This window comes from Thunnus maccoyii, chromosome 13 (genome assembly GCF_910596095.1).
Source record: "Thunnus maccoyii chromosome 13, fThuMac1.1, whole genome shotgun sequence".
Classification (NCBI taxonomy): Eukaryota; Metazoa; Chordata; class Actinopteri; order Scombriformes; family Scombridae; genus Thunnus; species Thunnus maccoyii.
The window spans coordinates 24,341,971-24,360,566 of NC_056545.1; the positions used below are offsets into that span (position 1 = coordinate 24,341,971).

The 18,596-nt window shown below is 38.0% G+C and overlaps 1 protein-coding gene across 7 annotated transcripts in view; it reads right to left on the reverse strand.

Annotated features, from left to right (window-relative positions):
* Window positions 1-1,925: 1,925 nt before the first annotated feature.
* The window catches only part of gabrb4 (gamma-aminobutyric acid type A receptor subunit beta4), a 198,404-nt gene continuing 181,733 nt past the window's right edge, over window positions 1,926-18,596 (reverse strand). For all 7 annotated transcript variants that reach the window (XM_042430552.1, XM_042430555.1, XM_042430554.1 and 4 more), the window contains 7 exons: window positions 17,175-17,395; window positions 10,527-10,609; window positions 7,097-7,234; window positions 5,321-5,473; window positions 3,509-3,765; window positions 2,790-2,879; window positions 1,926-2,501 (listed from right to left, as the gene is read on the reverse strand). In XM_042430552.1, the coding sequence (XP_042286486.1) occupies window positions 2,148-2,501; window positions 2,790-2,879; window positions 3,509-3,765; window positions 5,321-5,473; window positions 7,097-7,234; window positions 10,527-10,609; window positions 17,175-17,395 (1,296 nt within the window). In that variant the 3' untranslated portion in view covers window positions 1,926-2,147. The remainder of the gene's footprint in view (window positions 2,502-2,789; window positions 2,880-3,508; window positions 3,766-5,320; window positions 5,474-7,096; window positions 7,235-10,526; window positions 10,610-17,174; window positions 17,396-18,596) is intronic.

The window sequence follows — 18,596 nt, forward strand, 5'->3', positions numbered from 1 at the left end:
AGTGGATACTTCTGATGATAAACTGATACTCCTGCTTTACCATCATTACTCTGCAGCTCCTCCATCTTTGTCTTGTCCCCATGTGTTTGTGTATGTGACAATTTCTCCTCTCTTTTTTACTTTCGTGTGTTTCTCTGGGACCACGCTACGCTCGTATTCTAATGAGCCAATTGCTTCTCTGCTACGGGACCCAGTGGTATATTTAGTTGTCTAGGTTTTGCTCAGGGCCTGTTTCTCCCTGTAGAGCCTGTTTGTGCCTGAAGTGAAGATGACACTGAGGAAGATGCTGATCTGCACTTCACCTGCTCTAAACAAGCATTGGAGAATTTTTTTTTTTTTTCATTTTTGCTATTTTCTGTCTTCCCACAATGTCCACTGTGCTCCAGTCCGTCAAATGCTCTGACTTCATCTTTATCTCTTTAACTCTATAAACTAAATTGGGATTGCACAACCTAAAAACATAGGATTATCAAGTCTGACTTATAAAAAAAAAATTAAAAATCCTTAAAAAGGTCCTACTGTCTCACAGAAAACCTTTTTTTCTCCTTTGCAAATGAACCTGAGCACTGGAAATGCAGTGTGTGTGTGTGTAGGTGGGAGAGTGGGAGAGCAAAACAAAATGATAATGCATGTAGATTATAGGCCTTTTGGTTGTCATTTCAATTCATGGCTATTTTTTTTTTTTTTTACACGTTCTTTCTACCCCAAGAATCATTGTATCATTACTGATCCTTGGGTTTCAGAGCAGAGTTAGAGTTTGAGTGTGAAATGTCGTCTTCCACCTGGCCTGCCCATTACTATCCCAATCAAATAATCTTGCCTTCACAAACTGTGACTCCAACACTGAAGAAATGCTCGACGAACAAAGAAATACTGTATACTGAATGACAACTGGTCAAACTGTGGGCTGATATGTTGACTCTTTTGAATATACATGTTCTCACATCTTCACTGTGGAATAATTTCAAACGAATCACAAAAGCAACGCCCCCATCACCCCCATCCCCATTCCCACCCCACCACCATCCATTTACCTTTTAGCAAACACAAAGCAGGATATGACGTCGATGAACTCTGCATCTAAAGAGCTTGTGAATCAATCAATAGGAGGAAATAAACAGTACAAGTATACTTTCATGAGAATACTGAATGATAAAATGTACAGAATATGTTTTTTTTTTTCAAACAATCAAAATGAGTAATGCATACCTTTGACTCTTTTATCTCATAATGCCCTAGCTCTAGAACATGTTCCGACACTCTCTGAAATCACAGTATTTTTCAAGACAAAATCATATCTACAATAATCAGCATTGTTTCGAACCATAATGAAAAATCCCCCCAATCCCCCCAGGACGTGTTCTAAAAATAACATGAGAAGAGAAAGGAATACAAGTTTGCGTTGACTCTGGGCAGGAATGCGGTGGTCAAACATCCCATCCACACGTCCCCCTCTAATGGAGACCATTAGGCCAGAGCTGATGTCTGATAAAGAGAACGATATCACTTCAAAAAACCCAAGGAACAACACATAATCCAAACAAGGTTGCTGTACATAGTAGAACCGGAGATTTCCGTGCATGTTATCCATGGGTAATGTAGGGGGGGTGGGGTGGGCGGAGGGAGGGGGGTTGGGGGTGTCAAGGATCTCACTCAGCTGATGCCTGAACAGACAAGCCACCACTGATTTCATGAGCTGCAGTTGAGGATTTTTGATTACAATAAGTATCAATAAAAAGTCAATGGGACTCTGAGACATCTTTTCTCTCTCAAGAGCTTTCACTTTCTCTTTTTTCTTTTTTCTTTCTTTTTTTTTTTTTTTAGCAAAAATATCATGCAGTCTTTAGTTCCAAAAACCCCTGGTGGGATCTTGCGTTTGTTTGTTTGTTTGTTTCAGGAGGAAAAAGAAACTCAAAGCCTTGAAATTCTTCTCTCACAATTATTCTTAAACATTCAAGTCATCCTATTAATACTTTGTACAGCAGAAAGGTCCTTCAGATTTCACACGTGTATATATAAATATAATATATAGAAATATGCATATACATATGTTCAACTTGTATATGTGTATACATATTTTGGAACTGTATCAAAGCCAATTTAATGTGCTCTCAAAATATGGCCCATGATTCCTAGTGGGATGCACATCAATTCACATAGTACAACCAGTAGATTAGGTTGAAAAATCCAAAGGTGATAGGGAAAATGACCCGGGACCACTTGTCAATGGTGCTAACATCTGACAGGTTTGGGATTTTTAACTTGAGCTTGGAGGAGCGTCGTCGTAGCCGACAGTTGGCCCGGCTCCGCATGGCGCTCCGGTCCAGCGAGTGGTGGCTGAAGCCATCTCGGGGCGCCATGGGCTTCCTGAATTGGACCCCGGAGCTGTCGAAGGACATGACCGAATTCCGAGAGTCACTGACACTGCTTCCCACATCAGAAGGCATCACTTCGTTATTCATCTCCAGTGTGGTGAGGAGAATGTTTCCATACGCATCCACCTGCGAGGAAGACACTGAGTGTCAGTGAGGGCTGAAGTGTTGAGCAGTAGCCCCAATTTCCCTCAATAATGAAACTTATATTAACCCCCCCACCCATCCCCCAGGCTTTCAAGCTAAAGCAAAATGCAGTGATGATATGGAATGTCATTTCTTGCATGCCACAAAAATAGTTAAAGAGTTTCTTTATATAGACATAAATTAGTGATACAAGTAATTTGAACAGCCTTAATCATCTGACTTTATAGTGAGGGCTGGCCTACAGCTGATATGATTTCTAAATAAATGTACCCCAACTTTTCTTTGTTCCTCGAGATACAGATTTCTTCGCTGTGTAAATGACCTGAAGGTGTTGGTTTGAAACGGCACGGAAATGGAGTCCTTGCAATGTGAAAGAAAAATGAAGAGAACATTAAAACGGCTATAAAATACTGGCAAATAAGCACATTTTCATTAAAATACACAATGCATAAGACATAAAGTTAACAGGAACAACTTTGAATAAGCATAGCATTTAGTACTTCACACAAAAAAATAGGGGGCTTCATTCAGTCTGACCATTTCAACATCTGCTACTGCCAAACTGTCATTACCTCATGCCGCATTTTGAAGTTTTGTCCCATTTAGTTGGAAAACACATGTTAAAATACAAGGTAGCAGAGTGAGAATGAATGAAGCCTACAGCATAAACATAGACAACAACCTAAATAAGAAATGAGAATGTTTACACCACTGTTGAGTTAGATGAATCGCTATCTCAATGAGGAAGGCTATGCTCGATAAAAAGCAGTCAGTGCTTGGGGGAAAAGCAATGGATGATGGTTGGTGAATGCATATTGGGTTGTGGTGGCATCAGTTTGTTTCTGCAAGATTACTTGAGGGAATACTGTATATGTGTCTTTGGATGAAATGACTATGGCTAGAGATCTTATGTGTAGACATAGTTGTTTTGTACTTGAACTCTGACTGACATTAGAGTATAACAGAGGCGGTAAGATGAAGATGCAAACCTGTTCCCTCAGGCGCTTCTCTTCGTATCTTGTGCGCTCGTTGTTGGCTTTGTTCAGCCTCTCATTGATTTTCTTCTGTTGCGCAGGGCCCCGGCCAAAGAACACGTAATTTACAAAGGCATATTCGAGTAGGGCCAGGAACACAAACACAAAACAGCCCATGAGGTAGACGTCGATGGCTTTCACATACGGAATCTTCGGGAGAGTCTCCCTAAGGTGGGTGTTAATTGTTGTCATGGTAAGCACCGTTGTCACACCTGAATGCAGCGGCACACACAGAAACAAAGAATTCACCATCAGATACAGAATTTATATTTAACTCTCTTTAAAACATAAACACATTTACATTTACACTTAATAATACTGTATATAAAATCAGCTGATATCTGACAAAGGTTACTGTTGGTGGTGGAAGAAGTATTCACTTTCTCATTCAAGACAATGGGAAGATGTGTCCAAACTTTTGACTGGTACCGTAAGTGAAAGTAACAATATTGTACTGTAAAAATGCTCCATTATAAGTAAAAGTCCTTACATTTTTTTTTTTACACATTATAAGCAAAATACACATAAATGTTATAGTACTCATTAAGCAGCAGAATGGCCCCTCTCAGTGTAATATTATTATACATAATATTATTTGATTATAACTACTCATGCACACAAGCAGCATTTTAATGTTGTAGCTGGTAAGCTGTAGCCAGTTATAACTACTTTACAGACTGTTTCATTTATAAAAATGTATCATATTTTATTAGATGATCTTAATTTTGTATTTGAAATCTGAATTTGTGAGGTAACTGTCAGATTAATGTAGTGCAGTAAAAAAATATAATATTTGCCTCCAAAAATTAGTCGAGTAGAAGAATAAAGTAGCAGAAATTGGAAATACTTAAGTAAAGTACAATTACCACAGAATGGTACTTATAGTAAGTACAGTTCTTGAGTGAATGTACATTCCACCAACACTGTAATTTTATAATACAGATGCTTTTGAAACTCACTCATTAAGATAGTTTGCTACCTAGATATTTGTATTTATTTATTGTTTGATGATGAACTAATCAAGCCAATTATACTAAAAGCCAATACACAAAGTTTTGAGAGTTTTAGAGAATTGATTGTTACCACGTTAATGTTTGCAACTTTCAACTTAGCAGCTAATTTCTGTTTGAAAACATTGTAGTTATATCCATTGTTCTAACTCGTGTTAGATGGTTGGGATTGTGCTTTGAACAAAAAATTTAATTCAGTGACATTTACATGAAGTTGAATTCACAGAGCTGAGGCCTGTAAATACTCCTCATATGTGGTTCCATTGTACAAAAATAGAAATATGAGTGATGGTTTTTTCTTCTTTTTTTGTCATTGAGACATTAATCTAATTGTAAATTTGACATAACATGATGACAAATAGAGAAAGCAACTGGAATTATTATGAGTAAGTATGTCTCTCATGCATTCATGTACTTTAACATGTACATCAGTATTTGGTTACTTTCAGTGTTCAATCAGCACTAGTTTACTTAATAAGTGATGTTGCTTGTAGCCTGTAGGTGTGTCATTGATACAGTACATTCAAATGATGATCAAGGAAACTGGAGTACTGGCATTAATTTTTTCTTCCCTCAATATTTAAACTGATTACATTTCTTTGAATCAAATTAATAATTTCACATGCTTGTAAATGTAGACTAAGTACACAGCAACATTAAACATTTGACAACCAGGTGCTGTTAGTTCCTGTGATAATCACTGGATTTTAATGGGGCCAGTTAGAAGTTTAATAATGCAGCGGTGGCTATGTCTTACCCAGGGCCACCCGAGCTGCAGAGGCATCATAATTGATCCAGAAGGACACCCAGGAGAGAATGGTGATCAAGATGGAGGGCATGTATGTCTGCAGGATGAAATATCCAATGTTCCTCTTAATCCTGAAACTCAGCGAAAGCCTTGGATATGAACCTGGAAGGAGAAAGCATGGAGTGATAGTTCAGGAAAGAGCAGGGCAGAGTGAAAACACATCAGTAAAAAAAAAAAGGAGAGAAGGGGGAAATGTTGGCACAACTTAAGAGTTCCAAAGTCTGCAGTTTGACAACGCGCAGGGTAGTCATTTCTCCATTTGTTCAGATGGAGCACTTAATTTCCCCAAAGCGATGGATTCCTTTCCAGGGACAAGTTCGATTCCAATTAAACATGGCAGAAAGTCGCAAACACGGCAGATTTTTCTGCAACCCCCTATCTCGGCAGGCAGCTCCAGCATCCCTCTGAGAATTGTCACAGAGAGCCGCTTTGCTTTTCTTTTGCACTTTCTCTGTCCTCTAAATATGACTAAAGGGACATTTTTAAGGTGCATAATAGGAATGGATGCCTTTACACTACAAGAGGAAAGAGTATATGTAAGTATATGTGGTTGTGATGTGGCACTGTAAGTCATTCAATTGTAGATTTTGCAGGAAAATGACAGCTGGTTGTGCCAAGACATTAATTGGTCTTTTGATTGCACTTTAATTCAAACAACCAAAACAATGAAATGCTGATGCCAAAAGCAATATAAACATCACGGCAGGATATTTACTAGGTTGGAAAGTATACAAATTGCTCTAAATATAGTGAAATTTCATTCTAGAGTTTTATTTCCAATTCGTCACCAAAGAAAAAAGGCCTGAGATAAGCGTGATGGTTTTAATCTAAAAGGCTATTTACTATGAGGAACACACAGTGATGAATGACCTCATCATCTCCAGGTTTCTGTAAATCTTTTAATGAATCAATACCTTAGCATACATATTTCATCAAGTGTGAGAAAGACGCCTTAGATCACCCAAGTACATTCCAGATTAATGGTGGAGACAAATGTTCACCGATTTCGTTAAACTCAAACACAAAACATTAAATTTGACTTGTGTCTTCCTTTTAGAAATGTGAGGTTGATTATGGGGTAGCTGGGGTCGACTGAAATAAGATTAATGGTTCAGTCACACAAAATGTACCCAAAAGTTGCTGTGCCTGGCCAATAAATAGTCCAGCACACAACCACCTATAAAACTTTGGTGTTTTTTTATACTTTGTTAAACAAGATATAATGTGTTAATTAGGGAGCTTTAGAGGTGCTGGTTGGCAGATTTTTTCTATTTTCTTTTACCTATGGACAGAACCAGGCTAGCTGTTTCCCCCTGTTTCCAGTCTTTGTGCTAAGCTAAGCTAATCACCTGCTGGGTGTAGCTTCATGTTTAGCATACAGACATGAAAGTTTCTTCTCAGCAAGAAGGCAAATAAGTGTATTTCCCAAAATGTCAAACTATTCCTTTATGTAAAATTACCAATACCACAGTGTAGAAATATGAAATTGTAGTCAAAATCTTTAAACAAATATAAGTAGCAGCCAAAGGTATTAAAGTATCATGAATGAAAGATAATTACTCAATATGCCTTCCCAGTACCACAAAAGTGCCAACAAACACAATGTCTCTACATTTATTGTGCTTTGTTTTAATTGAAGTAGTTCTGATTCCAAATAATAATTTCAGGGAAGCAGCAGCCACCTTCAGCGTCATTATGTCTGAAGCTCTTTTATGACAGACTTACCTGTAGTAAATCTGACCTCCCTGGACACCAAGCGGATGTCCACAATGGAAAATTGAGGTAACTCTAACTTGTCAACGCCCGTCACAGCATTGTCTCCTCCTTGCCAGAAGAATACAATGTCATCTGTGGTGTATCCATCTATGTCGAGGTCAGGGCAAATTCAGAGGAGAGAAGAAAGAGGAAAACAAAACATGTTGAGTGTAAATGTGGTGAAGAAACAACCATTTAAGTTAACCATGTTTCCATTTGAAGTCTGTTATAATAGTACAGATGATGAGTGGAGGTCGCTCTGACAAATCATACACTAGTTTCTATTTACTCTATGATGCATCACAATCATTCAGAGCTGAGTAGCATCACAACATATTAAATCTTGGTATCTTCATATGTTAACTTTTGGAGACCATTATATTGTGAAAACCAGCGACTGCATCCCAAAAAAGCTTTATGGTAACAATCTTAAATAAACTGTGTGAGAACAATTAATGACAACTAATGTCTTATAGAGTTTTACCAACTAAACGATATTGTCACCCACATGTGAAACCACACATCACACAGTTTGTTGCTATTGACCATAACTTATAAGATAAGTAAAACAAAATGAAAAGACAGTTTCCTCACATGTGCACCTTGCTTAAAACCTCTTTTTGACAGTGCTCCACCGCATTTAAATATCCCCTCCAGACAAAAAAAATTCAATTATCTGACAATTATCTGAATGACATCTAGTCATTCTCCCTCATTGAAAAATCCAGAGTCTATGAATATGCAAAGTTTAACTGCTGGACACAAGATGTCTCCTTCTTCACTGAAAAGTCAGTGCTCATTGTTTGTGTACTGGAGGCTTCAAGTTTCCACATCACACTTGTGTGAGTTGCGCACTGAACGACAATCGGCTCCAAACTAGTTGTGATGCCACAAACCCTGCTCGTAGGTACATGCATAAAAATCGGATTTTTTTGGTGAGCACAGGGAAACTTTTACTTCAGCAGATGAATGTAAAAACAGCCTTCTAGTGTCAAACTCTGTAACATCCAACTGAAGTAACAATAAGCAATACACATTTTTGTGTGGAGGCGGACTTAAAGCAACAACTTATCCTAAATTGTAAAACAAATCTTTGTTAGTGGATACACTTTCAACATTTGATTTGCCATAACTGTGCAGTAATTTTATTTCTTACAGTTTATCAAATTAGTTATTGTGTTCAAGTAAAAGTTGCATTTATGGCAGGAGAAGTGGTTTAGAGTAAAAAATGGAAAAAAGGTTCTGTTTCCCCCAGTATGACAACAGCAGCACTGAGGACCGCACCAGAACAAAAAAAAAAAGCCTCCTTCAATGGACAACATTCCTGTCTAGGACTTAAATCTGTCTTTTCTTTCAGCCTGCAATCACATGCTTCACTGTCCAGACTCCTATAGAGCTACTGTATATCACTGCATGCATTACCACCTGCATGAATATTCATTAACATGTGTCACTTTGTATGGCTCTCCTACACATTCTCAACTGGCAGCGCAATTGAAAGTGACCACAGCAGTAGATTTATGTCAATAGGCCAGTATGCATTCACTGCAGAGCAATTTCTCAGTCCGGGAAGTGTTACTACATTTCACATTCTACTACCCCATGTCCAGACCTGGATGGCATTAAACTCACTAAGGGACCAGGATTCATTACCATTAAATCTCTCTCTGAGGTTATAGGGTAAGGAAATGTGACATTGTCCATGAAATTGAAACAACTGCCTGCCTAATCAATCAAACTGATGGTTAACGTGCACTATTCCCACTGAAGCAGAGCATGCCATGAGCATAAACAGCACATATTCCTGCAACTTTTTAATTCATGGCATATCCATATTTCATTGCTCACTGATGTCCCTGAGGGTAAACACTCTGCGGTTTTATCTTGAACAACAAGAGCCACAAATATCTGGTGTATTGAGCAAGTGTTGATTGATGGAGTGGTCAATGAAAATGATCAAGCAAATACAATTTTTAATTACACCACTAGCACATTTTCCTCCTGGGTAGTGATTTATCTAAATTAAAGTATTTGAAAAAAAAAGATGTGAAGCAACTGTCAATAAAATTATATTGTATAACATCACATAAATGTTGCTTTTTTTTATCGTTTTCTCCTATGATATATGTACTTACATATGCCTGTTCACAGATGCACATGCAGGTGACAATTGAAGATTCTGCGCTACAATTCACACGTGTCCTTGCTGATGTTACAGATATATTAAAGGCTGTTTTGAAGGAAAATTCAACTCTGACTCCTGGTTTAGAGAGCCCAAGTTCATAGTGTATACAAGTCGAAAATCCTGAATTTAAACACCAGTGTGCACACTGAAATATTTAACACTATGATATGTGAATTTATAAGTTATATGTGAATAGGAAGCTAATGCAACTTGTTTACACATCAAATTATTTAATATTTGTTTTCAGTGAAAGACAATTGACAGGAATAGCACAAAAGGAGAAAACCCTACAGCATAAAATCACGTATGTGGCATTTATCCATACACTGTCTTTCAGAAATACAAAAAATTAGCACCAATGAAAAGAAAATAGAGTTTGTATGATAATCCCTGCTCATTTAGGAATTTTAATAATGTTCTTTGATGCAATCCAATTTCAAATGGGATGCAGCAGTAAAATGTGATGATAAGATCAACAAAATCAAGGAACAAGTACAAAACAAAAAATCAAAAGCTAAATTGCTGACCAGTCGTTCTGGATAACATTGAATTAAGGATTATGTATTTGTAAATATGACTGTTTTCAAGAACTAACTGCTAGATTTGATCTTATTGAACCAGACATCTCAGAAACTACATACTGACCCCTTTTTCATAAATCTCTGAATCAGGTTCTAAATGGCTCTTAACCAATGACTAATTATTACTTTCTTGTTACTTCCACATTAGTCACTTTTTTTTTTTTTTTACAAAATATTTAAAATAATAATTACGTGGTGGGTGTGAGCAAGTTTAAAACTATATTTATTCATGACACCAATGTGATTTAAGGGGCCACAGTGACAAGTAAGTAATGTCCCCGATGTTAATGTTATTATTTTGTCTCCAGAGGTGGCCCTGTCCATCTGTCACACTGGAACAGTAATCGATGCACATCACCAAGCACTATGATTTCTTCTTTAGTTATTAATGCAATCATCAACTCCAGATTTAAAACGTCTGACAATGGCATACATTGGCCAGGATGCCAAATATTTCACCAGTGCCTCTGCTAAATTATCTAATGCTAAAACAACTCACTTAATTGTTGGAAGTAGTCATGATTTTAAGGTAGCTGGCGAACCTGCTTATTGCATTTGAAGGTTGCTGTATGCACAGTTTGGAGGTTGCAGTTAGTTGCAAGAGACACAAATAGAATATTTTACATTAACTTACAGCTTTCAATTTCCAGGGTGCAGTTCTGTTCATCAAGAGGGTACCTTCTCAAGTCCATCATGCAAGCAGCAGTGGTGGTTATTCTAAGAAAAGGACAGAAACACAGAAGACACTTACAGTAGATGATATCACAAATACACAGATAGACAAGAACACAGAGTATTTCATGTCATTTTTTTTTCCGCAAATGAGAGAGATCATAGTATGGTGGATGAACTGTTTGCACAGAATGATGAGCCAACAGTTTGTCTAAAATACACAAAATAGTACTCTTTTTTTTGTTGTTGAAAACATGAAAGCACTACAGCAGTTCAACAATACACATGAAAATATTTTTCCAATACCACTTGTATCTAAGTGGGTTTGTATGAAACTGCAGAACATTCATTTTCCTTAACCTCTTAAACCTTTTAAGGGTCATGGGAGTTGGAGAGTCTCTTTGTGTCCATACAGCAGAATGCATTTTTTTGTTTTTGTTTTTGTGAAATTCAACTATTTCCTACCTTTGCAGAGACTCTTAAATATGATTTATTTTTGAAGTTTCTGTGAGTAGTCTGGAGACATATTTCCTTTTCTGTGGATCACTAACTGCTCAGCATCTGTATGCGATTTTGTCAATGTGTGTTATTTATTGCTAGTTCGGAGATATGCATTTCTGCCAGGTAGCTTTGGAAAAGATGTATGCATAGCAGTTTATTAATGTCAATAAATCCAGTAGCCCAGGAAAACAGCTTTGGCTACAAATTATACATGTAGGAGTCTTTGGCATTTAACTGAGATATTTACCGGTGCAGCACATTTTAGTAATTACATTTCTGCTGTTCATACCAGCTGGTATGTGTTCATCATACCAGCTTTCATTCGCTTACCGTCCTCCTGTGTAAGTGAAGCTCATCATCTCTGTGTCAGTGGCATATTCACAGGGGACGTGCACAGTTTATGTCTCTGTGTGTATGTTAGAGCATGATGAGAGTGATATTAAGTTTTACCCTTTAAAAGCACATTTCACATTTTGGATATTAATCATGTTTTAGTCAAAGTCACCAATGCTGCTACATTGTGTGGTTTTACGTGGATGCAGCATGCAAATGTACACAACCATTTACAGTATACCCAGAATTAGTAATACAGTAGATAATAAGCTGTTTTCATTGGAAATATATTGCTTGAACACAGAGTTTGTAAATTGGTCATGGTGGGGTGAACAGAGTGCTGTCGGCGGGTAATTGGAAAACAAAATATGTTCCACTAAAGCTGATTGGGCCAGATTAACACAAAAGGATGTGGGGCTGATGATGGCAGAAGGTGCCAGAAGGGTAAAGAAAAACATACATAAACAAAATGTGTGACAGGTATATATTTATTATTCACAATGACACTGAGCTGCATTCTGCTGCACAAGCATTAAGCTGCTCAAACGGCATTCTGCTCTACTCTACTGTACTGCACCTCCCTGCTGCCTCACAGCGCTCCTCTGCTGAGAGTGTACAGCAGGGCTACTACTGATACACACTGTGAGGAGATAACATCATGCCTAATTACATTAATAGGAAAGGTCACTTGGCAATCATGATTTTCCATACAAAAAGTTGAATTAAAAAGCAACGTTGCCATTAATAACATGGCTCAGAATGTGTGTGCATAGTGGGTGATATGCAGTTTTACAGTAGTAGCAAATTAAATCTAATGACAATTAATTTCAAGCATACTGTAATGGAAACACATTATAACCACAGCCTTTCATAAAACCTGCAAACTGTGGCCTCAAAAAGGGAACTAATCGTAAAGTAAATATATAATCAAAGCTGCATCTTTCTGTACACAATGAAAAATGGGACAAAATAAAATATAGAGAGAACCTACTATACAATGTGCTGCCTCAAGCCTTAAGCTGAAGCGAGGCCCGTGCGTCCTCTGTGATCATAAACAGGAAGACATGTCCTGTCAAGACACAGTTACTGTTCTTTAAGGACAATACCCCTGGTAGAATAGTGAGGCAGTAAAATCCTGGTAGCAGAAACTCGGAATAATGGACAGAAATGAATTATTTACCCCTTGGCAGAAAGAAGAAGAAGAAGAAGAAAAAACCCACTACGAATAAAATTGCCTTTATGTGTGACAGTTAACAAGTCAGGGGAGAATTGTCATTGAGTAGGCACAAGTTTAGGATGGCTCACAACGAGGACCTGGGATTTGGAAATGTCAGCAGATGTAGGTCAGCAACTTACAGTCCCGCCAGAGATGGTCAGCAGCAGCCTCAGACCTGAGCAGGCACTGCAGTCCAACCCTAAGCAGTCTGTTGACTTTATAGATTTCAACATGATACGCAATTATTAGTCAGTTTGTATTGGTGTGGTGGAGACTGTAGCTATTGAGGAGGTAAAACTTTTGTCCAACTATTAAAGGCGCATTCCATTTATTTTTACAGGCCACTCCTGGCATTTCTGAGCAGACATGTTTGTGCCAGCGCTACACGACAACTAAAAGCAATCTGGAGGTGGATCCCAGCGGTTCGGCACTCCAGACAGGGAGGCCTTCTTCAGATATGTGAGCAATAGTTTTGACACCTACGCAGTCTACTTCTGTATCCTTTTCTGTGAGGTAGCTCGCTTACCAAAGAAGATCATTGTACTACACTGTGGTTTAATAAACAGAGGAATATGAAAGAGTGGATTCACAGGAATGGGAAGAGAGACAACACCATCTGGCGAAAGCTTAACTCAACAAAGCCCTCAGTGCTCACAGGACCCAGCGTGCTACCAAACTAGATTGTCAGTTTGCTAATGATGATTCAGCCTCTCAACTCACTGGCAAGTTAGAAAAACCTGCTCCGTCGTGCACATCGGGATCTACACTTTCTACTGACACCGACTTATTTTATTGATGTTTTGAATGACTTTGTTTCTTTGCAACACCCAAATGCTCTCCTGCACCTCCCGCACTGCTCAGCAGTCTTCAGATCCAGCCTCCTCCCTCCTCTCCGCAGAAAAATAAAGCACAAGATTTAAGTCTTGCTACAGTGCATCTCAAGAACAAAATTAATTCTAGTGTGATGGGTGGGGGCAGTTTTCCAGATTGGATTTGACTTTTGGACCTACAGTACACATGTACCATCGTTGCTCCATTAAATACTTAATGGCAAATATATGTACAGTTTAGAAAATGTGAGGTCTCCAATCCATTTAACTGACATGTCTTTGGACTGTGGGAGGAATCTGTGGCATACAGTAGTAGTAGTAGTACTCACATAACCACAGGCCCCTGTCACCTCAGAAGGACTTAGGCAAGGCAAGGCAGGTTTATTTATATAGCACCTTATCATACATAGAGATTATTCAAAGTGCTTTACAGGCTAAAGATAAGAAAAACAAAAAGACTTAAACATGATCTGAACTGGAACTTCTTGACTTGGTAATGTTCACTACTGCACCACCTGCAATCCCCAAACACTGCCGATGCATCAAAATCTGAAAAAATTCAGGACAATTATTAACTAAATCTATCACTTAACAGTCAAAATCAGATTTCAGTTCTTTGAAAGTTAGTTGTGAAATACCAAATTATTTGTTATTTTGTCACTTTGAATTTTTTGTGATTAGAGCATCTATATAACATAAAATGATTCTGATTGCATAAGTTTTTCTTTGTAAAAAAAAAAAAAAGACAATACTGTTAAAAAACTGGTGCAGTCTGACTAGTTTAGCCACAGAATAGAGACTGCAGGTACAGAGAATGCACCATTCAACAGTCGATTCAAGATCAGCGGGTAAAAAGATGAGGACGCAGTTGTGAAGCAGAGAGAATGTCAGCTTGTACTTCAAATGAATATAAAAATAAAACTGGTTGACCAACACAAATCAGCGCAGCTCTGAATAAAATCACTGTAAGCAGTAGGAATCGAGTTAAATAAAGGCAAAAAAACAGACAAACGCCAGTATCAGCACATTTCACAGTGAGTGGATAGGTGAGAGCGCAGCACAAGGTGCAGCAGAGTGTGTAATGTGATTGTCCACACTTTGTATTCTATTGTACTCAAGAGTAGCACAGGGGATACATTCAAACAGGCAGTCTTTACAAGAAAATGCAGTTAAGACAACAAAAATCTCAAGCGGTCAAACTTGAGAGGCACAACATCCAAATGAATTGAAGTGAGAAACAAACATCTATTGTTAAAGTCACATCTATTGTTCTGGAAAAAAAAAGTTCACACACAACCCTTGGGCAAAGTCAAACATTTCAACAAAGCGATTTAATTACATGCTTACAGGAGGCTGGTAAAGGTTCTGAAATCACCATTGCATGTAGATTATGCTCTTCCTCTAATTACTGTATACTGTTGGAAAAAAAATGGTCTGGAGGACGGATCCAAGGGCTTGACGCCATCTGTGGTGTACCATTACTGCAGAGGGTGATGATAACAGTAAAACCCTGTGCAGTGTGTTTGGAGATGAAATGTTGCAGAAATGGTTGACGCTACTGTCCCTAGTAACAGTCTTAGCTTTCTGTTTTCATGCAGGCACAAAGCCAGTAGAGGTGTAAATGCAGGTGTAATGCCATTTTCTTCTGGCATGAGTTCATTTCACTACGCTTGTGCCTGCTTGGTACTTTTGTGGCTCCAAAGGAACCTGCATGTGCTGAGGTACACTGAGCAGAGCAGCTGGGAATGTTTATTCAGATCAGGTAGTGTTGTGAGATTTTGGTACCATTGTCAAGAAATTGTTCCTGTGTTTCTACCTGCTTTATTTGGTGGCACACATATACCGTATATAGTTTTTCATCTAGTGCACATTTCAAAATAATCAAAGCTCTTAATTTTAATGGGATTAAAGCAGAGTTTGCCTCTCATTTGATTGGTCTTTATTGAGACACATCCAAACTCTACCTGCTGTAAATTTATTCCTCTAACAAACAATATATTCATCCTGATCCTGCTCATTCTCAGAATTGCACTCTTACACCTGATCACCAAAATTGCAAAGATTACCTGGCCACGCCCATGTGCAACTGTCATACAGGTTGAAGAACAAATCTGAAAATTCATCTGGCGGACATTTGCAGTGTGCTCTTCAACAGCACAGAGACTGCATTTCTACTGTCCTGATACTTTAATAGCCTTGTGAAGAGTCATAAAAGGAAAAAGAAAAAAAAACGTGTTGCTGTCATATCTCCTTTAGTGTCAGCACCAATTCAGTAATTCAGAGTTTCTGAATACTGATTATTGCATTAATAATTCATTACTTCGTATGATCTAAACCTTGTCAGTGCCATTTCCTTTTATTCATGGAACAAAACACATTCCCAGCTTGCTTGCCTCCATCAAACTACTTTATTTTAATGACTTGCAGCGATTCATCCTGAGTTTGAACAAACCTCAGGACACTTCTTACTTTTAGAAGCCCCCAAGGGATTTTAAATGAGTCCCTCTGTACACATTTACTGTTGACTGAATTGTCTAGTTTGTCATGCTGATCTGGGACATTTAGGTGGTGAGCATTTTGAACCTTTTTTTTTTTTTCTTAGCTTTCTGGGCCAACATATTTTGGATTGAATGTGCCCTTCCCTTCTTCCAATATATAGTTATTGTTGGTCTTGAGTCACACTTAGAAGTTTGTAGACTATTAACTTTATAAATAAAAAATAAAGTCCAAAAATAAATCTGTCATGATTATCCTCTCACAGGCCCAATTGATGCATACTAGCAGCTTGTTTTTCTGGTGCCACTTGTGATCAAACGTTATCAAAATTATCACTTGCTGTATTACTGCCACATGACAGAGGCAAATGACAAAAACAGCAGTTATCTAATTAAAAGTTATTATTTGTATGTCCGGGTCTTTGGCAGTACAATATTTGCAAAAAAACACAACTCTTTCCCATCTGTCAATTAAGTGCTGAGGAGAGATGAGAGGACCATTCACAGTACCTGTTTAGGGTTAGAGAGGGGTGAAACGTCCCAGCAGGGGTATTTTTCCTGTACATCCAGATTTTCTTCTTGCATTATTAAATCTTTCCAAAAGTAAAATTTAAAAAAGACACAATAAATCCATCCGTTCCTTCTCTATACTGTAATGGCTTCCTTTTTGGGGTTACTCCCAGCATGCACTAGTGGAAAGACAGAGAATCACCCTGGACTGGCAAACACACAGTCACACTCACAGTAACACATTGGAACTATTTAGAGTGTCCAATTCACCTGAACCTGTTCAGTCTTTGGACTGCAAGAGCCAACTGGAGCCATATAGAATATGTAAAATATCACCCACTTGGCACATACATGCAGTGATGGATTTACAATTATCACTGTGGACATCTGTTCCTGACTATTGAGTATTTACTTTTTGTGTCAGTTTGTGTGGATTAAAATCTTACTGGTTACACAAAACATCAACGGCCATGTCATTCCTTTTCCTTTTGTAAATCAGCTCTGAAAATGTTAACTTGTACCTGTAGTTCAAGTTGTAGATACATGTTGAAATAGAACCCCACAGCCCCCAAAACAGGACGTAACAGGACAAATTACAAGCAGAAATGCTCATGTAAACCACTGGACCAGCCATATAGAGTGTATGAAATCACTGCACGTAATAAAAAATAACTGTATAACTGTATAAATGTTGTTCTGGCATGTTAGGTTTACACTGTTCTTACCTCAGCCCGTATAAGACAGTGCCATCAGGGTGCAGTCGGATCATACGGTTTTTTACTGTCACACCATGAAGAAAGGACTTCTTGTCATTAAGGAAGTAGGTGTCAGGGAGCCAAAGCTGGTCTGCTACACGGTTATCCAGAGTCAAGTTTAGGTTCAGCTCGCCATAGGCTAAACGCTTATCTCGCCAACTCTGCTGGAAATACATTGTGATGGTGTAGTCCTAGGAAAAAGAAAAAAAAAACTTGCATTAAGTCAAAGACAAAAAAACCAAACAAACAATTTGACTGTACACAAAGTCACAAGTTCTTCTAACAATTTTATGAAAAAGCTTGTCTGTAAAGACATTTTGTTAGTGTTTCCAGTGCCTGATGAAACTAGACATATAGACCTGAGTGACCCCTTTAGATATAGTAGGCATTCATCAAACTGGGAGTAACACTTGAAAGCAGACCTGATCGCAGGCACATTACGTCTTGGTTCAAAAAAACAGAACAAAACTATTCAATGTCAGTTCTAAAATCACAATTAACAGATATTACCATAATTTATGTAGAAAGAACAAGGTGGTGTGTGTACTAGCATGTAAATGTAAAAAATGATAAATCCCCATATTCAGTGCTTTAACACAATGTAATTTAATGAAGTGCAAAGAGTGGAATGTGCAACTTTGATAAGGCTACAACAGCAATAAAAGAAATGCATCTGCTATATGGGAATACAGCACTATTTGTAATGCCCTCAGATGATGAAAATTGTTTAGCTTTTACACAGAGTCAGAAAAACTAATCAGCTCAGCATTTGTAGAATAGGACATGGGCAGCAAACCAACAAATACAGCTGTATCTAACTGAAAAAGTGTTCAAGTGGAGACATAATGTCTGCCAGCCAATGCATCATTGCCCCTCTGGTCAAAGTACTGTAGTCTACGGGCAGAACCACGAAAGATGCACATTGGTTTAATTTACCACACACATAGTCCAAAATTTACAGTGATTTTGAATATTGTGTGCTTAAGTAAAATTAATTTCAACGAAAGGTGTTTATTTCCTCATCACATTCGGTGGCAGGCATTAGCACAGCTGGTACTGACCAGATTTCTGCATGCCATTTATTTTGGTAACTCATTTAACACATAGTACAGCTCAGACGTAACATTGGCAGCTGTGCTAAATGGACTAGAAGCACTGTATTTCTTGTTTTCCTTAAATATTTTAAAACAAACAGAAAAGTCTGCACACCATGACAGAAAATATTATTTAATGCATGCACATTTCAAGCTGAGCCCTCAGTGTGCTTATTGTTAGACATCAGGCCACACACAGGTGATGGTTATACCATAAATACTTACCTTAATCTTATTGCACAATTTCTGGCGCTATATCTCAGACTATTTCTAACAATTAAGATAAAAAAAAAAAATC